Source organism: Lissotriton vulgaris, chromosome 1_1 (genome assembly GCF_964263255.1).
Source record: "Lissotriton vulgaris chromosome 1_1, aLisVul1.2, whole genome shotgun sequence".
In the NCBI taxonomy this organism is placed as follows: domain Eukaryota; kingdom Metazoa; phylum Chordata; class Amphibia; order Caudata; family Salamandridae; genus Lissotriton; species Lissotriton vulgaris.
Window position 1 is genome coordinate 1,982,178,458 of NC_141685.1, and position 18,628 is coordinate 1,982,197,085.

Sequence of the window (18,628 nt, forward strand, 5' to 3'; positions counted from 1 at the left end):
TGAGAAAAAAAGTTCTTTTTTCAGCTAAATTTGAGGTTTGCAGGGGATTGTGGGTAGGTAAACGTTACGGGATCCATGCAAGCCATACCTCTCTAGACTCTCCCTGGTGTTGAGTTTTCAGATATGTGTGGGTTTGGTAGGTTTCCCTAGATGGCCGCTGAGCCCAGGGCCAAAAACTCATGGGACCCCCTTGCAAAACCAGGTTGTTTTGTGATAGGTAATTTTGATGTCACCTCAATAGGTTTGGGCTCACTGGTGAGGTGGTGGGTGAGTGGGGGGGTTGCACGGGGATGGGGGTGGGGGTGGGTTAAGGATCATAATATTTTTTTTTAAATTACCTTGAGGCCGGTCCCGCGCCTACTCTGCTCATGCTGTCTCTGTCTCTGACAGGAACAGGAAGCAGGCAGCCAGGTTCCCTCCCTAAGCCAATCACAAATCAGCAATGCAGCATTGTGATTGGTCTGAGCGCTGTGACACTGCGCTCAGCCAGGGGGTGGAGGGTTGGGCATGTTCTCCATGCAGGCTGTAATGCAGCCTGCATGGAGAAGGGTAAAGTGTGTATGACTGGTTTGGGCGGCCCGAGAGGCCTAACCAAATAGTCATTGCATACTTAGGAGTGGGCAAACCACTCCTTCCCTGCCCTGCTCCAAGATCAGAGCAGCCCCGCCCACTCACATACCCGCAAAGCAGCAGGAAGAAGCATAAAATGATAATAATGCACATTTATTATCATTTTTTGTTTCTTCTTCTCACTGCTAACAAGCAGTGGGGCGACACTCCTCAGCCATAGCTGAGGAGCTGCCCCTGCATTGCTGTCACCCAATGAGCCAATTTGGTGTTTGTTTTTGCTTGGCAGGAGATTTTAAAATGCTTCCGCTAAGCGAGAGCAAACACAGTTTCTCTGCCTGCACCATTGTGGGCAAGGACACCGATATGTTCTGGGGGTGGGCTCCTTGGTACATAGTCTGCGGTCTGGCCCTGGGGAATGGGGTCACCCGAGCCTTTAATGGCTCATGGTGGGTGTCCCCTCCCTAGGAGAATTGGCCCCAGGAAACAAGCTTTGTGGGGCCTTTTGAGGCTCAGGGCTGTGCATCCCCCTCACCATTTTCTTACATTTCAGCACCAGGGTGGCCTCTCCAGGGCCTTTTGAGGCTTGGGTAGGGGGGGCCACGCAGCCTTCATTTCCACTTCATACCGCACAACGGAGACTGTGTTCATGGAGAGGAGGGAGGTTGCACAACCCCCCTCCCTATTTGATTACGTGTCTGCACTGTGGGTGTTCTCCCTTGTGCCTTTTGAAGCTCAGGAGGTCTTCCCCTCCATGAACACAGCCTCAGATGGGGATCCCTGTGGCATAATGTAACTAAATGCATCCAGCAATAATATCACTGGATCACTGCAATTTATGCTGCTTTATTTAATTCTGGGACCCATGGGGGTCTCTCTGCTCCTCCACATGGGACCTAGTGGGTCAGGGTATCCTTACCATGCACCCATGCATCTTGATTTTTGTACAACTTCAGTACATGGGACTAAGTTCCTGTGTCCTGTAAAAGGCTGCCAGCAACATTTTTCTAATTAATTAGGGTAAATGCATGGTGAACATACTTATTGAGACCCTAGTTTTTTCTCAGCCCCCGCTTGATGGACAATCCCAACACTTTCTGACCTAACTATAACTATGTAGTGACGACCGCCTCTAGGTAAGATATGTATAGATATATCAACAGCAATAATTTCCAGTGTCTAAGGGAAAAGCAAATTGTAATTTAATGAGCAACACGGTGTTTGTGTTTCGAAGCCAGAATTGTCTTGCTGACTCATGAACAAGACACTTGTTTTGTCGAAATGCGCAGATGGTGCTGCTCATTAAACTATCATTTGAAATTTACCTGCTGGGTCTGGGCGTGCTTTTTCCTTGGACACCAAAAATTATCCCTGTTGATGCTACCGGGATCCGCACCCGGGCACGTGCTACTTTTGGGGTCCAGCTGCTTTGTTGAAATTCTTTCACTGTTTAGATATATATCCAGTAGATGTTGATCTCACAAAACACATGGGTACATTTTGTTTCAAGTATTAGATTAGCCCTTCCCCTAATGTTTGTTTAGTGTCTCTTAGGCAACAGATGGTGCAAATTGTCTTTCAACAGGATAGTTACACGCGTTTGAGGCTTTCTGAAAAAATAAAAGTGATGTCGGGGCATGCACAGCCCACAGACAATCTACATTGAGGCCTGGCATGCTGCCTCTTCCCAACCCATGTGTAATAGGCTGTGCTGTATTGAAGCAGTAGTAGCCTTACAAGGCACTGAAAAGACAGAACAAGCATTTGCAATGCAATAGGTCTTGCATTTGGGACCTAACAAATATTTAGCCATGCAGCACAGTACCCTATGTGTTACAATACCTACTGATTTTTAACATGGAAGCTTTGACAGTAATAGGGATTTTATAGCACTCCTGTGACAACAGTAGTCACTTCAGTGCAACACAATGATTCATGCAACACAAGTTGCATAAATCAATAAAAAAAGCAAAAAGACTTCTTATTGCCACCTCTATCCGTCATGCGAACAATCCAGCAAAGAAGTTTTTAAAATAGTGCAGTCTTTTTTCAAGCCTAGAATTATTGAAACAGAAGTCACCCCATCTGAGTCTCTCTGTGAAGATATCTCGGATTATTTTGATGACAAAATTAAGAAAGTGTATGGTACCTTTTCCTACTCTCATCCCACCGGAATGGCTGAAAGTGTTGATAATAGCTCATCTACCCCGACCTTAAGGCAATTTCATTCTATCTCATTTAAGGAGGCACTGCAGGAAATAAAGAGGTGCAAATCGGGGGCTCCAGATGATCCCTGCCCGCCGAAGCTCTGGAGCATGATGGCGGAGTCAATTGTGACCACTCTCCTGCATATATGGAACATGTCCATTACATCTGGGGTGTTTCCGGATTGTTGGAAACATGCCACACTCCTCCCCCTGAAAAAAAAAACAAATGGAGATCCGGAGGATTTGAGCAATCTCCGACCGATTTCCCTATTGGCTGCCCCAGGTAAAATGATGGAAAAACTGATTCAGCAACAATTGAATAGTTTCATTGAAGAGAATAAGATCTTGCATGAAACTCAATCGGGTTTCAGGCCGGGCATTAGCACTGAGACCGCCCTGATTGAGGTAGCTGAGTCGGTTAGGTGGTCTCTAGATGGTGGATTCAGGAGCATCTGCTATGATGGTGCTCCTGGATCTATCAGCCGCATTTGATACGGTCGACAACGGCAGACTTCTGCAGCGCTTTGAGGACATAGGCCTTCAGGATAAAGCACTTGGGTGGCTTCATAACTATTTGACCAACCGGTCACAGAAGGTGGCGTTGGGCTCTTTTTCCTCTAAACCTAAGCGGCTGGGGTGTGGGGTCCCTCAGGGATCAGCACTCAGTCCGCTGCTCTTTAATATTTATTTGGCACCACTTTTCACTATGATTGCCAAATGGGGGGTCACGGCAATCTCATATGCAGACGACACCCAGCTCGTCTTCCCCTACTCAGAAGTGTCGGAGGCAGCCTTCGGCAAATTTAAGGGGTGCCTCCGGGATGTACCCAGCTGGATGAACACCAACAAATGAAAATTGAATGCTGGCAAGACGGAGGCCTTCATCCTTCCCCGGATTTGTGGTGGCCATCTGAGATGGGCCCGCGCCTCCCCCCAGTATAAAGGCTAAAAACTTGGGGGTAAGGTGGGATGAGAGCTTGACCTTCTCCGCCCACATCCAGCAGGTGACAACAGGGTGCCTAAGCAAATTGAGGAATTTGCGCAAGTTCCTCGTGCTTCTTCCAGAAGATTGCTGAAAAATGGTAGTCCATGCGATGGTCACTTCTAGGCTGGACTATGCAAACGGCCTATATTTGGGCCTACCTAAATATTTGATTCAACGTTTGCAGACCGTACAGAATGTGGCTGCGAGGCTGATAAAACACATTCCTTTCAAACAGCATGTCTCTCCGCATTTGCACGAGCTGCACTGGCTTCCGGTGGCCAGCAGAATTAAATTCAAGGCGCTAACCCTGGCTTTTAGAGCTCTCCGTGGCACCTGTCCCAGCTATCGTAAAGCAAGACTCCCCAGGTATGAACAGGCGAGACTCTTACGGTTAAACTCCCTACTCCAGTTACACACCCCGCGAGTCAGAAAGGCACGTTTGGGAGGGAGTACTTTTTCAGCAAACACTGAGAACCTGTGGAACGCCCTACCGCCTGCCATTCAGTCGGCAACATCAGAGATTTGGTTCAGGAAGCAATTAAAAACTTCGCTCTTTACTCAAAAGATCAGATCCACCGGCATTACTTACTGTTCCCTCTCAGCTGCTCACATAGCGCCGGGACACCTCCTGGCGAGGTAGCTGTTCCCGCTCTAGAAATTTCGGTATTATTATTATTATTATTATTATTTTCCCAACTGTGATTAAAAATACAATTATGTAAAACGAGAATCAGAATGCCTTTATGGTAGTACAAAACCAACAGCAGCAAAAGTAAAACACTCTATAATTTAATTTGCAACAAATGGTGATAAAACAAGCTGCATTACATTAAAGTGCTTTGCAATTCTACCTTTAGAACAATTTACCAAACGCGCTTTCCAAAGTGCGCACACGCCCCTGGATACTAGAAAATATTTTTTTTTTTACATTTTCCAACATTGGCTCACTTTCCAACTTAAATAAAAAAACTGTTCCACAGTAGGTGAAACACTATGCCTTTTAGGAACTTTAAAAAAACAGAACCCAAGTAAAGGAAACCATACATACATTTTTTAGTTGCTTACAAAGGAGAAACAAAGTGCTTTTGCTTCAAACGTATAGCACTTCTACTTGGATAAAAAACGTTAAGAATAAAAAGGATATTCGTAATGCCTTTAAAGTGCAAAAACAAAAATAGACCATACAGCATTTCCATTGGCAAAAAAGGATGAGATAAACATATCACAATTTTTAACAGGTAGAAGCACACTCCATTTGCTTCAAATGCATTGCGCTTCTACCTTTCAAACAAATAAACAAAATTGCTTTCCAAAGTGTGGACATGCCTTATGAATAATGAAAACACCAAAGAAAAATGTACTGATGAAGACAAATCTTGTTACCTGTGCGTACGCTATTTCAACACATAGAAAAACATGCCACATTTTTTCTTGCTTAAAATTCATTGCATTTGCTTTAAATATATTGCACTTATACCTTTTAAATAAATCAACGAAAGTGCTTTCAAAACGCACACACATTCTTCCTCAACAAGAACACTCGCCATATCAGTAGAAACAAAAACATGAGGAACCTAAAAAACACAGATCTCCCCTCCAAGGAAGTCTGTGGTGGGGGGAGGGTGTTAAATAATGGAAATATAAACCACAACAGATGTATGACTGTAGCTCTCCTTACCAAACACAGATAGGATCCTTCACACCTCCCCACACACACACACACACACATCAAAGACAACCCCACAACTATGAGATCCTCAACACTTTCATGGTTAGTGGGATGACACGGTACTTGCTGCGGTTGGGTAGCACTCGGGGTTGGCTGCAGAAAGTGTGGATTCCACCACCAGACGTAACCTCCTCTTGGGTCTGTAGTACCAATGTCATGATGATGCTGAGTTGCGGGGTGCAAGAGGAGGTGTGGAGGTGCCAGGATCCTAGGTCGACGAAGGCTGTGTCTGTGCACTGCGTCCCACTGTGCTCTGGCTCGCGGGGGTATTGCCTGCGCACACAGATCAGCTGTGGCCTCTGAGTGTCTTTTGGTCTGTGGTTGCCAAGTTACACAGTTCGTTCCTTGACAACCATCTCTAATGTAAATTAATCCTACATTGGAGAGCTGCACTTTCGTCTGCACCCACTTTCACTTTTGGTAGTCAGTCAAAAGTGACAGCAGTCTCTATGGCAAGATGTATGCTGGCCTTGCTAATTTCAAATTTTTCTCTACTTGAGAGAGTTGAGTAAAACCAATGCAAACTTACAATAAACAGGTTGGAGATAGTACCTACACAGGAAAAACAGCTTACCTTCTATGGAACCAGGTTCTAGTCCCATGTAATTGGATGCTCGTGTAACATACTCTAATGCCCTCGGATGCTCATGTAACAAACGCTAATGCCCTCGAGCCATGTTCGCGCTCTATTAAAAAAATATTATTAGATAGACTGCTAAGCACCCTTGTTTTTTTAAATATAGGATGATAAATGCAAACATGTTTGTGGAAAGAATAGCCCTACGGTGTAAGAAAATTTTAATTGTCTGGTGCTCCTGGTTTAAAAATGGAAGTCAAGCTTGACAGAGTAACCAATCGCACTCCTTAGGGAGATTCAATCCCTCTAATATTTTAACTTGAGTTCAACAGTATAGTACTCGTAAAGTATGCCAAAAAAGACAGCTTGTTGTTCAAATTTATTCAATTGTTCAATGATGTTCTCCTAGTGTGCTGTTACATCACAGCCATATGAGAATTCCACAACATTCCAATGAAGGTAATATAATCCATTTGGTCATCCAAATACCCAATGCATTTCGTGCAGTCCGCACTTCATCAGGGGAAATACATGTCTATGGGTTAAAGTCAAATAGAGTATAATCAGTGATATGGAAGCAGGTCACAGTCTGTGTAAGTGAAAAAACGTTATAAGTGGTGTATGTGGTCAACCAGTCTAATAGCATGCATATAAATGGCAAAGCGTGAAAGTAAAAGAAATAGTAACGAGTGGCCAAGGTAAAGTTGAAATAAATGAGTTAGTACGAAGGTGTAGGTCCATTTTCAGTAAATGATCTCCGCTGAATGTTTAAAAATAAGAAACGCCAAGTGTATCGAATCGAGACCAGATAGTAAGCCAAAGCCGTGTAGTTCATTCACAAGTACTATACGTGTAAACACCGTGACAATGTTAAACTATCGCTCGTGCCGAAAGTTAAAGAGTGAAACCCCTACTACTTATACGTTTACATCTTTGCACTCACCGGGTAGGTAATTCGGAAAACAGTGTGGTTAGTCCTCGCGTTCCGTCCTGAATCGGGTTAGTGTACATGTGCGCATGCGCTTCTACGGGGTCTAAAGTACTACCCTCGTGACCCGAAAGTGTGCGGTAAATCCTTACTACCGCGAAAGTGTGATTGAATTGTCAATGAAATGGGGAACTTAACAATGTTTGATATTCTAAACCAGAAATGTAGTAAGGAAATTAGCCATACTGGTCTCGATGTTGTATTGAATTATGTTTCTGAAATCGCGGCCATGTTGGTGCAGTGTATTTCAGGTGAAGTGTGTGAAGCTGGAAATAGAAAAAGGGCACAGTGTACGTTTCGTGAAGTGAAACGAAGGATACAGTATACATCACATGTAATCAAACCAATGAGGGAAAGTTCAAATAATACAGTGATATTCTGAGTGAAAAATAAAAATGAATTATGTAAGTCTAGCATAGTGATTATGATCAGTACATGAGCATATTTACAAAAAAATTATTATCTCGAGATCTTAGATAATACAATAGATTAAGCAGTATGCAGCTGAAAATTATATTATAAAAAGCAACTATATTCAAGCCGTTCATTTAACCCCGTGGGGTTACAGAAATTAAATTTTTTAATCCAAAATATCTCCCGTTGGAGAAGTCTTTTTTTGTTGTCACAGCCTTGCTTCACAGGAACACACTCCAAAACCATGAAACGAATCTGACTGATGTTGTGGTTGTTGGAAATGTAATGTGCGGCTACAGGGGCCTTGGTGGATCTGTTCCTTATAGTGCTCTTATGTTCAGTCATTCGAATTTTTATTTTCCTCTCTGTCTTACCCACATAGGGGAGTCCAAAAGGGCATTTTAGTAAGTAGACCATGTTTTTTCAGTCACATGTGGCATTTGTGAACAGTTTAATGATTTTTCCTGTGGATGGATGGTTGATGCTGTTGCCACAAATTATATTGTTGCAGTGTCCACAGTTCGCACATGGGATCGTTCCTGCAAACTTTTCACTTTTGTTGCGTACATCCTTTTCAATCATATCCTTGATATTCTTTGATCTTTGATAGGCGAACAAAGGTTTACTAAAGAGTCCTTTAAAATCTGGTTCTTTTATAACCATTTCCCAATTCTTGAGAATAATTCTCTTTATTTGTTGGCTTAAGTTTGAAAATTTATATACAAACACTGGTCTGTCCTGATTTATATCCTTTGTGCGTGTTTTGAGTAGCTCTTCCCTAGGGATGACTTGTGTTCTCGCTTTGGCTTCTTCCAAGATTTTATCTGGATATTTCCGTTCACGAAATTTTGTGATCATTAGGGTTGCATTTCTTTCATAGGTTTGATCACTTGATGATATTCTTTTCATTCTTAGCAGCTGAGAATAGGGTAAGTGCTGTTTCAATGACATTGGATGACAGCTGTCAAAGATCAGCATGTTGTTTCTGTCTGTCTTTTTGGTGTACACATCTGTCTGGAAACAATTGTTCTGCAAAGAAACTAACACATCCAGATATGGGATGGATCCAGTATTAATGGAATGTGTAAATTGAATGTGATCATCAATGTTATTGATATCTTTAATGAATTCTTCAATTTCAATTGATGGTCCTTTCCATATGAGAAAGATATAATCTACGAATTTCCAAAATTTATAGATTTTGTTCTGCCATCTGGGATTTTCAAGAATGTTCTCGAGTTCCAACCGATGCATGAAGATATTGGCGTAGCTGGGGGCCGCACAATTCCCCATGGAAGTTCCGGCTAATTGTTGAAAATGTTGCTCGTTCCAGGAAAAGTAGCTGTGGTTCAGCGTAAAATGCAATAATTCCAGCAGGAATACTTTTAGATCTTGCTTGATGTCATGGCTAACTAAGAATTACTCTATGGCTTCAATGCCTCTGTTGTGTGGGATAGACGTGTAAAGTGAGCAAACGTCGATGGTACATAATTTTACTTCCATAGTCTTGTCTAGTTCTGTTTCATTGAGTTTGGTGAGGAAATCTGTTGTATCACAAAGATATGTGGACATTTTCTGAACTAGTGGTTGTAGTTGTCGGTCTAAATATTTTCCTATGGGTTCATGGATTGAACCCCTTGTCGACCCAATTGGTCTAAAAGGTGGTTTCATCAAGTCCTTATGTATCTTCAGGAGCATGTGGATGCTTGGACATTTTGGATGATCTTGTGTTAAAAATCTTTGGTCTTTTTTCGGTGATGGTTCCCATCTCTACCACTTGGTTGATGATGACTTTTAAGGTATCTTTGAATGCATTAGTAGGGTCGTTCGGTAATACCATGTATAGTTTTTCATCAAATACATGATTGTTTACACTCTCAAGGTAAAACTCTGTGTCCATTATAACAAGGGCACCTCCTTTATCTGTTTTGCAGCATCTGATTTTCTGATTCTCAATGATTTGGTTAATGGCTCGAAATTCGTAGGTAGACAAGTTGGAGCGCTTGTTGAATGGTTTCCTGAATAGCTCCTTTATTTCATTGGTTGTAATTGTTTCATATGAGTCAAAGATTTTATGGCTTACCGGAGCTAGAAACGTGCTTTTGCTTTTTAATCCTAACGTTGTGTCTGCAGTCTGTATTGGAATCGTAGGTTCAATTACTATGTTTGTGAAAAAGTGTCTTAAACGAAGGGTCCTCATGAACTTAAAAAAGCTCACTTCCGTTTACAATTCGTTAGGTCTGTAAGTGGGTACAAACGATAAACCACGTTGTAGGACAGACAGCTGGTTCTTTGATAGTTTTTCTTTCGAAATATTGATGACTAAGTTGTTTTGCTGCGTGTTGATTGGGATATTGAAGAGCTTGGCTCTCTTTGTGTTCTTGCTCCTCCTGGTTAGACGTGGTGGCTTTGGCCTCTCCCTAAAAAAGGAGGCCTCTCTGATGTTGTAGAGGCGGAGGTGTTAGTGGTGTTATCCCTGTTGTCTGATTGTTTTCCTCGTCTATTGGTTCTTTGTGCATCTTTCTGGGTAGAATCAAAAGATGATGACCTTCCTTCATCCGATGATGGGTTTTGAAATGGTCTTTGTTGCCTTCGTTGGGCATAAACCTCAGCCCAATTATACACCTCCCCAAGCTTGTAGTCGATAGTATCGCGCTTATATTTGCGGATCTTTCTGTCATTTATCTCTCTTGTATATTTGTCGAGCTGTATGTTGATAGGAGTGCGATTGGTTACTCTGTCAAGCTTGACAGCATACAAACTGACATATTCGATAACTCCCCACCGGTCAGAGGGAGCAAACCGGTCAGCACCCAAGTCACTGTAGGATTGAATTGAACTACAATTAAATAACAGAGTGCCACACCACCAACATTTGTTTGTCTTAAAAATGGAAGTGACATGTCAGGAACACCGGCCAGTAAGGAGCAACAATTGAGGTTGTCAGCCAATGGCAAGGAGCCGCTGTAATTTCACTCCTGAGAGTAATTACAGCAGGTCTTGCAGCAGCGCATGCGCGCTGATCCTCGGCCTTAAAACATGTTACGTTTTAAAAATCTAAGAAAACATTTGTGGTGATGTTTGAATCATATGTGATGTGGCCCTGTTACTTACTTGCAGACAAAAACTTCTTAAATAATACATTTTCAGATTTTTCAATCTCCTGGAATGTAATTGCTTTTACATGAAATAATTTGTGGTTACTATTTTTTCTTTGTCAGGTAATACTGATATGGTGAACCGAGTGCTGCTTGATGCTGGTTTCACAAATGAGCTAGCTACAAACTATTGGAGTAAGCAAAACCCGTAAGTTGTCTTTCCTTTCTCTTTTATAAATGTAAGAACCAGGGGGCATATTTTCTAGTCGGTTTGTCCCAATGAAACAAACTCCCCGTTCTTCCTGCACCCAGTATTCCCAAATGTAGGACAATCGAGGAGAGGAGTATCTTTAGAGTACAGGGGGAGCAAACAGGGGCGGTGGGGGGAAGTGGGGGAGCTAGTCGGAGTCATAAAATGTCCACCCATTGTTCAAGAATGTTCACTTTCATGAAATTTACTTAATGTAAACAATCTGCAAACAATCTGCAGCTTAAAACGTTCAGCAAAGACGACAGCTGATTTTTCATATGAAAAGGGAAAGAAGGTAAGAAGGTGACTACCATCTGATGGCACATTAAGCAGACTTAATTTTCTATCAAGGGCTATATTCTCCCACACATTAACTAACTCCCCTAACACAAAGTTATAGAAGCATAAAAAACATTTCAGTCTCTAAATATTTGCCATAGTACAAGCTTTGAGCTTTGTTACAACTGATATAGCTCAGAAGCATCCTTCCGAATGTCTTTCCAGGCTTCATTGTGATAGTGGTTTGAATATTATTACAAACAATGACTACGCAGTTCCTCTTAACAGGAGCTTAATTACCGCTAAAGGCACTTAGCACAGATTGTACATGCGCTTATCAGAACACTCCAGCCGAGGGGATAGCTACTTCTGCATCCCGAATTTCAAGCAGTGGATCAAAGTCACATTTTACATCAAAGCCCACCCCTACTCTCCTCATTTAGAAAGTGTCTAGTTACGTAACTCTCTATTTAGCCCTAGAACATTAATTATTTCTGTACAGTAGTGGTTCTTAACCTTTTGACTTCTGACGACCCAGTGTAGGCCTCATGGTCCACAGGGGTTCTTCAGAGCACAGGTCAGGAAGCACTGCTGTACAGTATCAGAAAATGTAAATATGTAAAAGAGACAACTCTAAGAATAAATTCTTCACTAAGCAAAGATTATATGAATTACAGACTGACAATCAGAAAATATATTGTGCATTTTTCAAAAGTATAAAGAGAAAGGTTTATATCAATTTATCTCAATGTTCATACGAAATATGTCATTATGTGAAAATTATGTCATTATATTTTTTAGGAATGGAATACTTGCAAGGTTTGTAGTAACGGACGGCGGAATCACAAGAGTATACCCCAAAAGGTAAGCATTGATCATCTATTCCGGGCTAATATGTACATTACTTTATTTGAAAAATGAAATGCAGTCTTGTTGTTTTTGTAACAAGAAAGACTTGTGCATAGACAGATACAAAGATGTGAATTATATTACATTCAATGTTAGTTATGCAGCTGCTGATTGTAATTGAAACACTCCTGTAACAGTAAAGTGAAAGAACCTGCTGGCGATTAGGGCTAAACCATTCATATTCAGATGTATTGTTAGTAGTCTCTAAACTGGATAAGCAGCAGTCCTTGACGAATGATTTCTAATGAAATTTAGTAATGGCTCACTTTTTACTCCAAACTTTTTCACAACTGTTCAGGCTATCTCATGACCCTCAGAAACATGATGCTGGGGCATAAAATATGAGCTAAGTTACCAGTAAGATTTTTTTTTATATGGTTCTGTATTTCCAATATTTCCATCATGGCATTCTGACGACATCATAAAGCGCAAGGCCAAAGGTGGAGTGGTTTGTAAATGGCATTAGAACACCTGAGATGGTAAAATTGAACCATATTATGGTACTGGTTATTTCTTTTTTTTTTTACTATATGTTTATTTTGGGGTAGCTACCCTAAAAAATACGTCTTCAAAGAGCAGATAACAGAATGAACTGACTGGAATGTTTATGTCATGTTTATCTTTCTTGAAAACATTGTTGGTAATTCTATAGGCAATGGTAAGAGTCAGTTGATTTGTACAGTTCTGTGGCTGTAATGCTCACACTTTAAATATTGATTTTGTACAATTGCCACATTCCTTTCGAAATTTGTAGATTTCTCCAAATATATTGTCTCTAGTTCAAATGATGAAAATACCATTGCCAGGGAATCTGCCACATAATAAAATGTTTTTGCTGCATAATTTGGCACGCCATGTCTCATAGTCCTGACACTGTTAAAGCTTTACCGAGTGGTTTAGGGGCTATCATTGTGATGGTAAAATCTGTACTTCACAGAAAACTGGGAAAAATTTCACATATGTCACGTTTCACTGTGATATAAGGGTTTTAAAATAATGCAATTTGTGCAACAGAAACGCACCTAAACATGTAATATATATATATACATATATATGTGTATATATATATTACCTACTGGCGGTCGCCAGTAGGTATATATAGTTAGGACCTAGTTACCATAGGAAATCCCCAACATTCTATTGGGAATAACTTTGGCGCCGATTGAGGAATCTGCGTGTAATTTTCCGTAAAATTGCTTCGCTACGCTCCTCTCCTTCCCTGAAAGTTTCGGGGGGATTCGTCAAGCGGGGGCCGAGAAAGAATATGAAATTTTTCAAATGCCATTTTCTATGGGACCTTTAGACACAGCTACAGCCTGATCGGCTGAACGGAATTACACCAAACTTGGCAAAATGGTAGGGACAGGTATGCAGTAGTGCTTTTTCTATATTTGGTGAAAATCCCTCTAGTACTTGTTGAGAAAATTGAATTTGAGCAAATTATATATCTATATGCGCTCACCGTATGCGCACCGTACGCGTACGGTATGCGTACCGTATGCATACGTGTGCGTACCCTTACGTGCGCGAGCGAGTTTCTGATTGGCTGGCAGTTGACTGTCAACATTCCAAACTGTCCAAACCAGGAAGTGTTGTCCACCATCTTGTTTTTCAGGAGAACTGAGGCACAAGAGAGCCCAAAACAAGAGTGGAAAACACGAAAAGGGGGCAGGATAGAGACCCCCCAACACTCTAGCCCTTCTCAGGGGGTCCCAAAAGGACCCCCAAGGGCAAAAAGAAAATCAAAAAAATTGCGGGGTACGCGCACCGTATGTGTACGGTACGCGTATGGTGCGCGTACCCCGCGATTTAAATCTCAACCCTGCCCCCTTTATGCGTTTTCCACTCTTGTTTTGTGCTCTCTTGTGCCTCACTTCTCCTGAGAAACAAGATGGCTGCTCAGGTGGTCCCAGAAGGATAATAACATATATAAACGTTATCCGCTAATAGAATTAGCATTTACAAAACCTTTGAAATTTATTGAAAGAAAATATAGGTTTCACGCCTGATATAGTTAAGAATTAGCATTTAAAAAACCTTGAAATTTCACTGAAAAAACCATAGTTTTCAAGCCTTATATAGTTAGGAATTGGCATTTAAAAAACCTTTCAAATTCACTTAAAAAACCATAGGTTTCAGACCTTATATAGTTAGGAATTAGCATTTAAAAAACCTTGCCAATTCAATTAAAAAAACATAGGTTTCAGGCCTTATATAGTTAGGAATTAGCATTTTAAAAACCGTGCAAATTCACTTAAAAAAACCATAGGTTTCAGGCCTTATATAGTTAGGAATTAGCATTTAAAAAACCATTGAAATTGCTCCTATATACTTAGTTGTACTAACTATATTTCGCGCACCCGCAATCCACTGCCGATGATGTCACATATTACATCATTCATGACATGGTCAGTGACATCACTGATGACATCTCAAATGACATCACTGATGACATCTCATTTGACATCACTGATCACATCACTGATGATATCATTCATGTGATAATATGATGCACCTCCTCACACTCAAATATAACCTTTGATAAACCCAGTCTTAAATACAGACTGCCATTCTTGAAACCATTGACACACCAATACCAGTTACTACATACACACTCACTGATTCCTAGGTCTACACACACATTCACTCATTCACCCATAGAATCACTCATACATACAGTCACTCATCAATACAACACTATCATATGCACTCATACACCTATACAGACACTCACACACTGCCACTCACACACCTAGTCAGTCATGCAAAGAATCAATCACACTTCCATTTCCTCAACTATACAGTTATACACACAACACCTTACTTATTAAAACATATACTAACACATACTTACTCTCTTATACAATCACTGATACAAGTACACAATGATCCATACAGCCACTCGCACATTCACTGGCTCTCATGTATAGTCATTTATATATGCCAACTCACATGCACTGTGTTTTACATATGTACTTACTTGGACATGTAGCACTGAGATATCCATTCACTCACCAACACACCCATGCACACAGTCAACCGCCCATATAGCTGTTTCCACATGCACTCTTGAACTCATACACCTAGTGAATCAACTGCTCACACATCTATGCACAGAGTCACACACCTCCCAGCCACCCACACACACACTCAGTCTCCCATTCAAATACTTGGGCAACCAATCACATACCCTTTCACGCTAATATGTGCCATTCCATGAGCCATTGTCACCACTGCAAGCACATACGCATCGGGTAACAACCATCTCTGATGCTCTGACAAATCAATCCAACAACCATTCAAATCCAATCTACCCTTTTGTTCTCTCCATTCATTCAACTCTTTCTCTGTAGCTTCAGCTTGAATGGATTTCACACTCTCAATCGTATCTTCACACATTCCAACATCACCAACCTATCTTGCAGGGCTTGCTACATACATTCGATTCATTACATCTTTTGCTGTTTCTTTTGCGATTTCATCAGCAAATGCATTATCACGACCAACATCATCAGTAACCTTTTTGTGTGCACTGCATTTCACAATCGCAACTTGTAACGGTAGGGTCAGTGACTCAAGAAGCTCATTCACCAACTGTCCATGCTGGATCTTTGTCCCATGCGAGGTTAAAAATCCACGTTCACCCCACAAACGTCCAAAACTATGAGCCACGCCAAAAGCGTATTGGCTGTCAGTATATATGGTCACTCTCATACCTTTCGACAACACGCACGCTCTCGTAAGTGCAATCAATTCTGCTGCTTGTGCTGAATTATGTGGAATACGTGCAGTTTCAAAAATCGTATGCAAAGTCGTAACAGCATATGCCGCAGTCGTATCACCATTCGGCAACTTAAAGCAAAAACCATCAACCCACAAAGTACCATCACATTCAGGAAGAGGAGTATCCCTAAGATCTATTCTCCCTTTCGTTTCTTCTTCAGTTCTCAGAAAACAGTCATGCTGTTCTTCACTATCATCATCCGTCTCGACTGAAATCGGCAACAACGTGGCTGGATTCAACGTGTTGCATCGTTTAATGTGCACATGACTCGCTAACAATGTCAACTCATAACCCGACAACCGAGCACTAGTTAAATGCTGTGTCTTCGTACGGTTCAACAAGGTATCCACTGCATGTGGAACCATAACAACTAACGTGTTATCCGTAACCAAACCAGCAGACTGTCGAATTGAAACAGCCGCTGCCGCCGTAGCTCTCAAGCAACTCGGCAACGCTCTAGCTACCAGATCTAAAGTCGACGAAAAGTACGCATATGGACGTTGCTTATCGCCAAACTGCTGAGTCAAAACTGACAATGCACATCCCTCTCTCTCGTGGACATACAATGTGAAAGGTTTACTGTAGTCTGGAGTACCCAACACAGGAGCCGAACACAACGCATTGCGTAATTCAGAAAAGCTTGTTTGACATTCGTCAGTCCAAGGAATAGGATTTGGAGTATCCTTAACAGTAAGAGCTATCAAAGGCTTCGCTAACAAAGAAAAATTAGGAATCCACTCTCTACAGTACGACGTAATACCCAAAAACGCACGTACTTCTCTCTGTGTCGTAGGCACACTCATTTTCGCAATAGCTGGAATTCTTTCTGGGGTCAGTTTCCTTCCCTCCTTCGATAAGAGGTGACCTAAGTAGGTTACTTCTTGTCGACAAAATTGCAACTTCGAGAGAGAAACTTTGTGATGACAATCAGACAAGTGATGTAGTAACGACAAAGTGGCTTCCCTGCAAATCTCCTCAGTGTCAGCAGCGACTAGCAAATCATCAACATATTTAATAAGGGCTGCACCATCAGGTAAAGTCAACAGATCAAGTTGTGTCTTCAAAGCTTGACTATAGATCGATGGACTCTCACAATAGCCTTGAGGAGCGCGTTTAAAGCGAAAACTGCGACCTCCTAAAGAGAATCCAAAAATGTCCCTACTCTCCATGGCAATCGGGATGCTGAAGAAAGCATTCTTCAAGTCAATCACAAAAAACCAGATGGCAGTAGCCAAAAGGGCTGTAATGTCAGGCACAACTGGAAATTGTGGAACAACAATCTTGTTCACTTCGCGAAGATCGATGACAAACCTATATACAGGAGGCTGTGAAGGATCAGTTCTCTTCAGAACAGGCAAAACAGGACTATTGCACACATTACCTCTCGTTTCCTCAATGACACCCTTTCCGATCAAATCATAAATAATCACCAAAAGTGCACGCTCACCATCACTCGAGATACGATATTGTGGAATGCGCGGTAACTTAGCATTCACCTTCAGTGGCACGACATATGGAGGAATGTCCAATAGACCCACATCATTTGGACCAGTAGCCCACAATGAATCTGGTAAGAGAGACAATTCAGATGGAAGACAATCTTTCGACACGTACATCGGAGAGATCACTCTCTTACCTAAAGTAAGATGTACTCCTGATGGAGAACAATACAATGTCGCATACAATCTCTTCAATAAGTCCAATCCCAACAAATTCTCATTACAACCTGTAGTCAAAAGAAGGGGTGCTTCGATCTTACACGGACCAACAGAAAGAGACAATGGAGCAGAAATCGGATTCGTAACGGGGGCGCCAGAAAAACCTACAGAAACATTATCGAAGCCAGACAAAGGTGCGCCAGGGAGTTTAGAATGCATAATATAACTCTTTGTAGCACCAGTATCCAACAGAAAAGGTTCTCACACACCTGATGCAATCACTTCAACATAAGGTCCACTCTGATCTACTGGAACTGAACAACTCCCTCTCTTTGTCCATGGCTGTCCTAACAATCATTACCATTTGCTTCGTCACCTTCAACATAGTAATCATTCACGTAGTACTGTGCTGTCCTACCAGACGAACGCTGCTGTTGATCAAAACTATTCATCGAGTTCTGCGGAGGCAAAGGACGTACATTCTGTCTACCTCTAGGCACTTGTTGAGCACCTCTACCTCTCACACCAGAAGTAACAGAACCGGACAACTATTCTTGTAATGACCCTCTTCTTTGCAATACGCACACTGATTAGGCCCAAACGGAAAACGCTGTTGAGAAGACTCGTTTCTTTGCGAGTTTCTCGAATACTGCTGAGGTTGCTGATAATCGCGCTGACTAGTAGTACGGGGTGGATAAGCTTGCTGTAGAAGAACTTTAGTCTTCAAATCCTTAGTCTTCTTATCCACTTTCCCTAACTCATCTTTGCGCCTATTTTTATAGTACTGGGCAGTAGCCAAAATTTGGGCTGACGTGGAAACAGCCCAAGCACTTTCAGAGTCTTTCAACTTATTGCACAATTCAGGAAGCAAATTATGTACAAATTTGTCAACAAACAATTTCTGACCACCCTCGGTAGCCATATCCTGAACACTATGATCTACGAAGGTCTCTTCGAACCTCGTGAAAAAGTCAGACACCGTTTCATCTTTCTTCTGCTTACATGCAGACAACTTGTCCCAATTGACACGCAATTCGGGCATTAAAGTCTTCATATACGTAATAATTTTATCAGGAAGTTCAGTAATCAAATCCTCAGGCTTAGCACCGCCTACTTGTCTATTGTCGGCGTCTCTAAGGTTAACCCATGTATCACCTAATTCAACCGCATGATCCGTATGACG

The 18,628-nt window shown here is 41.7% G+C and overlaps 1 protein-coding gene across 2 annotated transcripts in view; it reads left to right on the plus strand.

Moving 5' to 3' along the window:
• The window catches only part of CACNA2D1 (calcium voltage-gated channel auxiliary subunit alpha2delta 1), a 1,701,483-nt gene that overhangs the window by 1,534,483 nt on the left and 148,372 nt on the right, over nucleotides 1-18,628 (plus strand). For both annotated transcript variants that reach the window (XM_086919803.1, XM_086919796.1), the window contains 2 exons: nucleotides 10,689-10,773; nucleotides 11,896-11,958. In XM_086919803.1, the coding sequence (XP_086775929.1) occupies nucleotides 10,689-10,773; nucleotides 11,896-11,958 (148 nt within the window). The remainder of the gene's footprint in view (nucleotides 1-10,688; nucleotides 10,774-11,895; nucleotides 11,959-18,628) is intronic.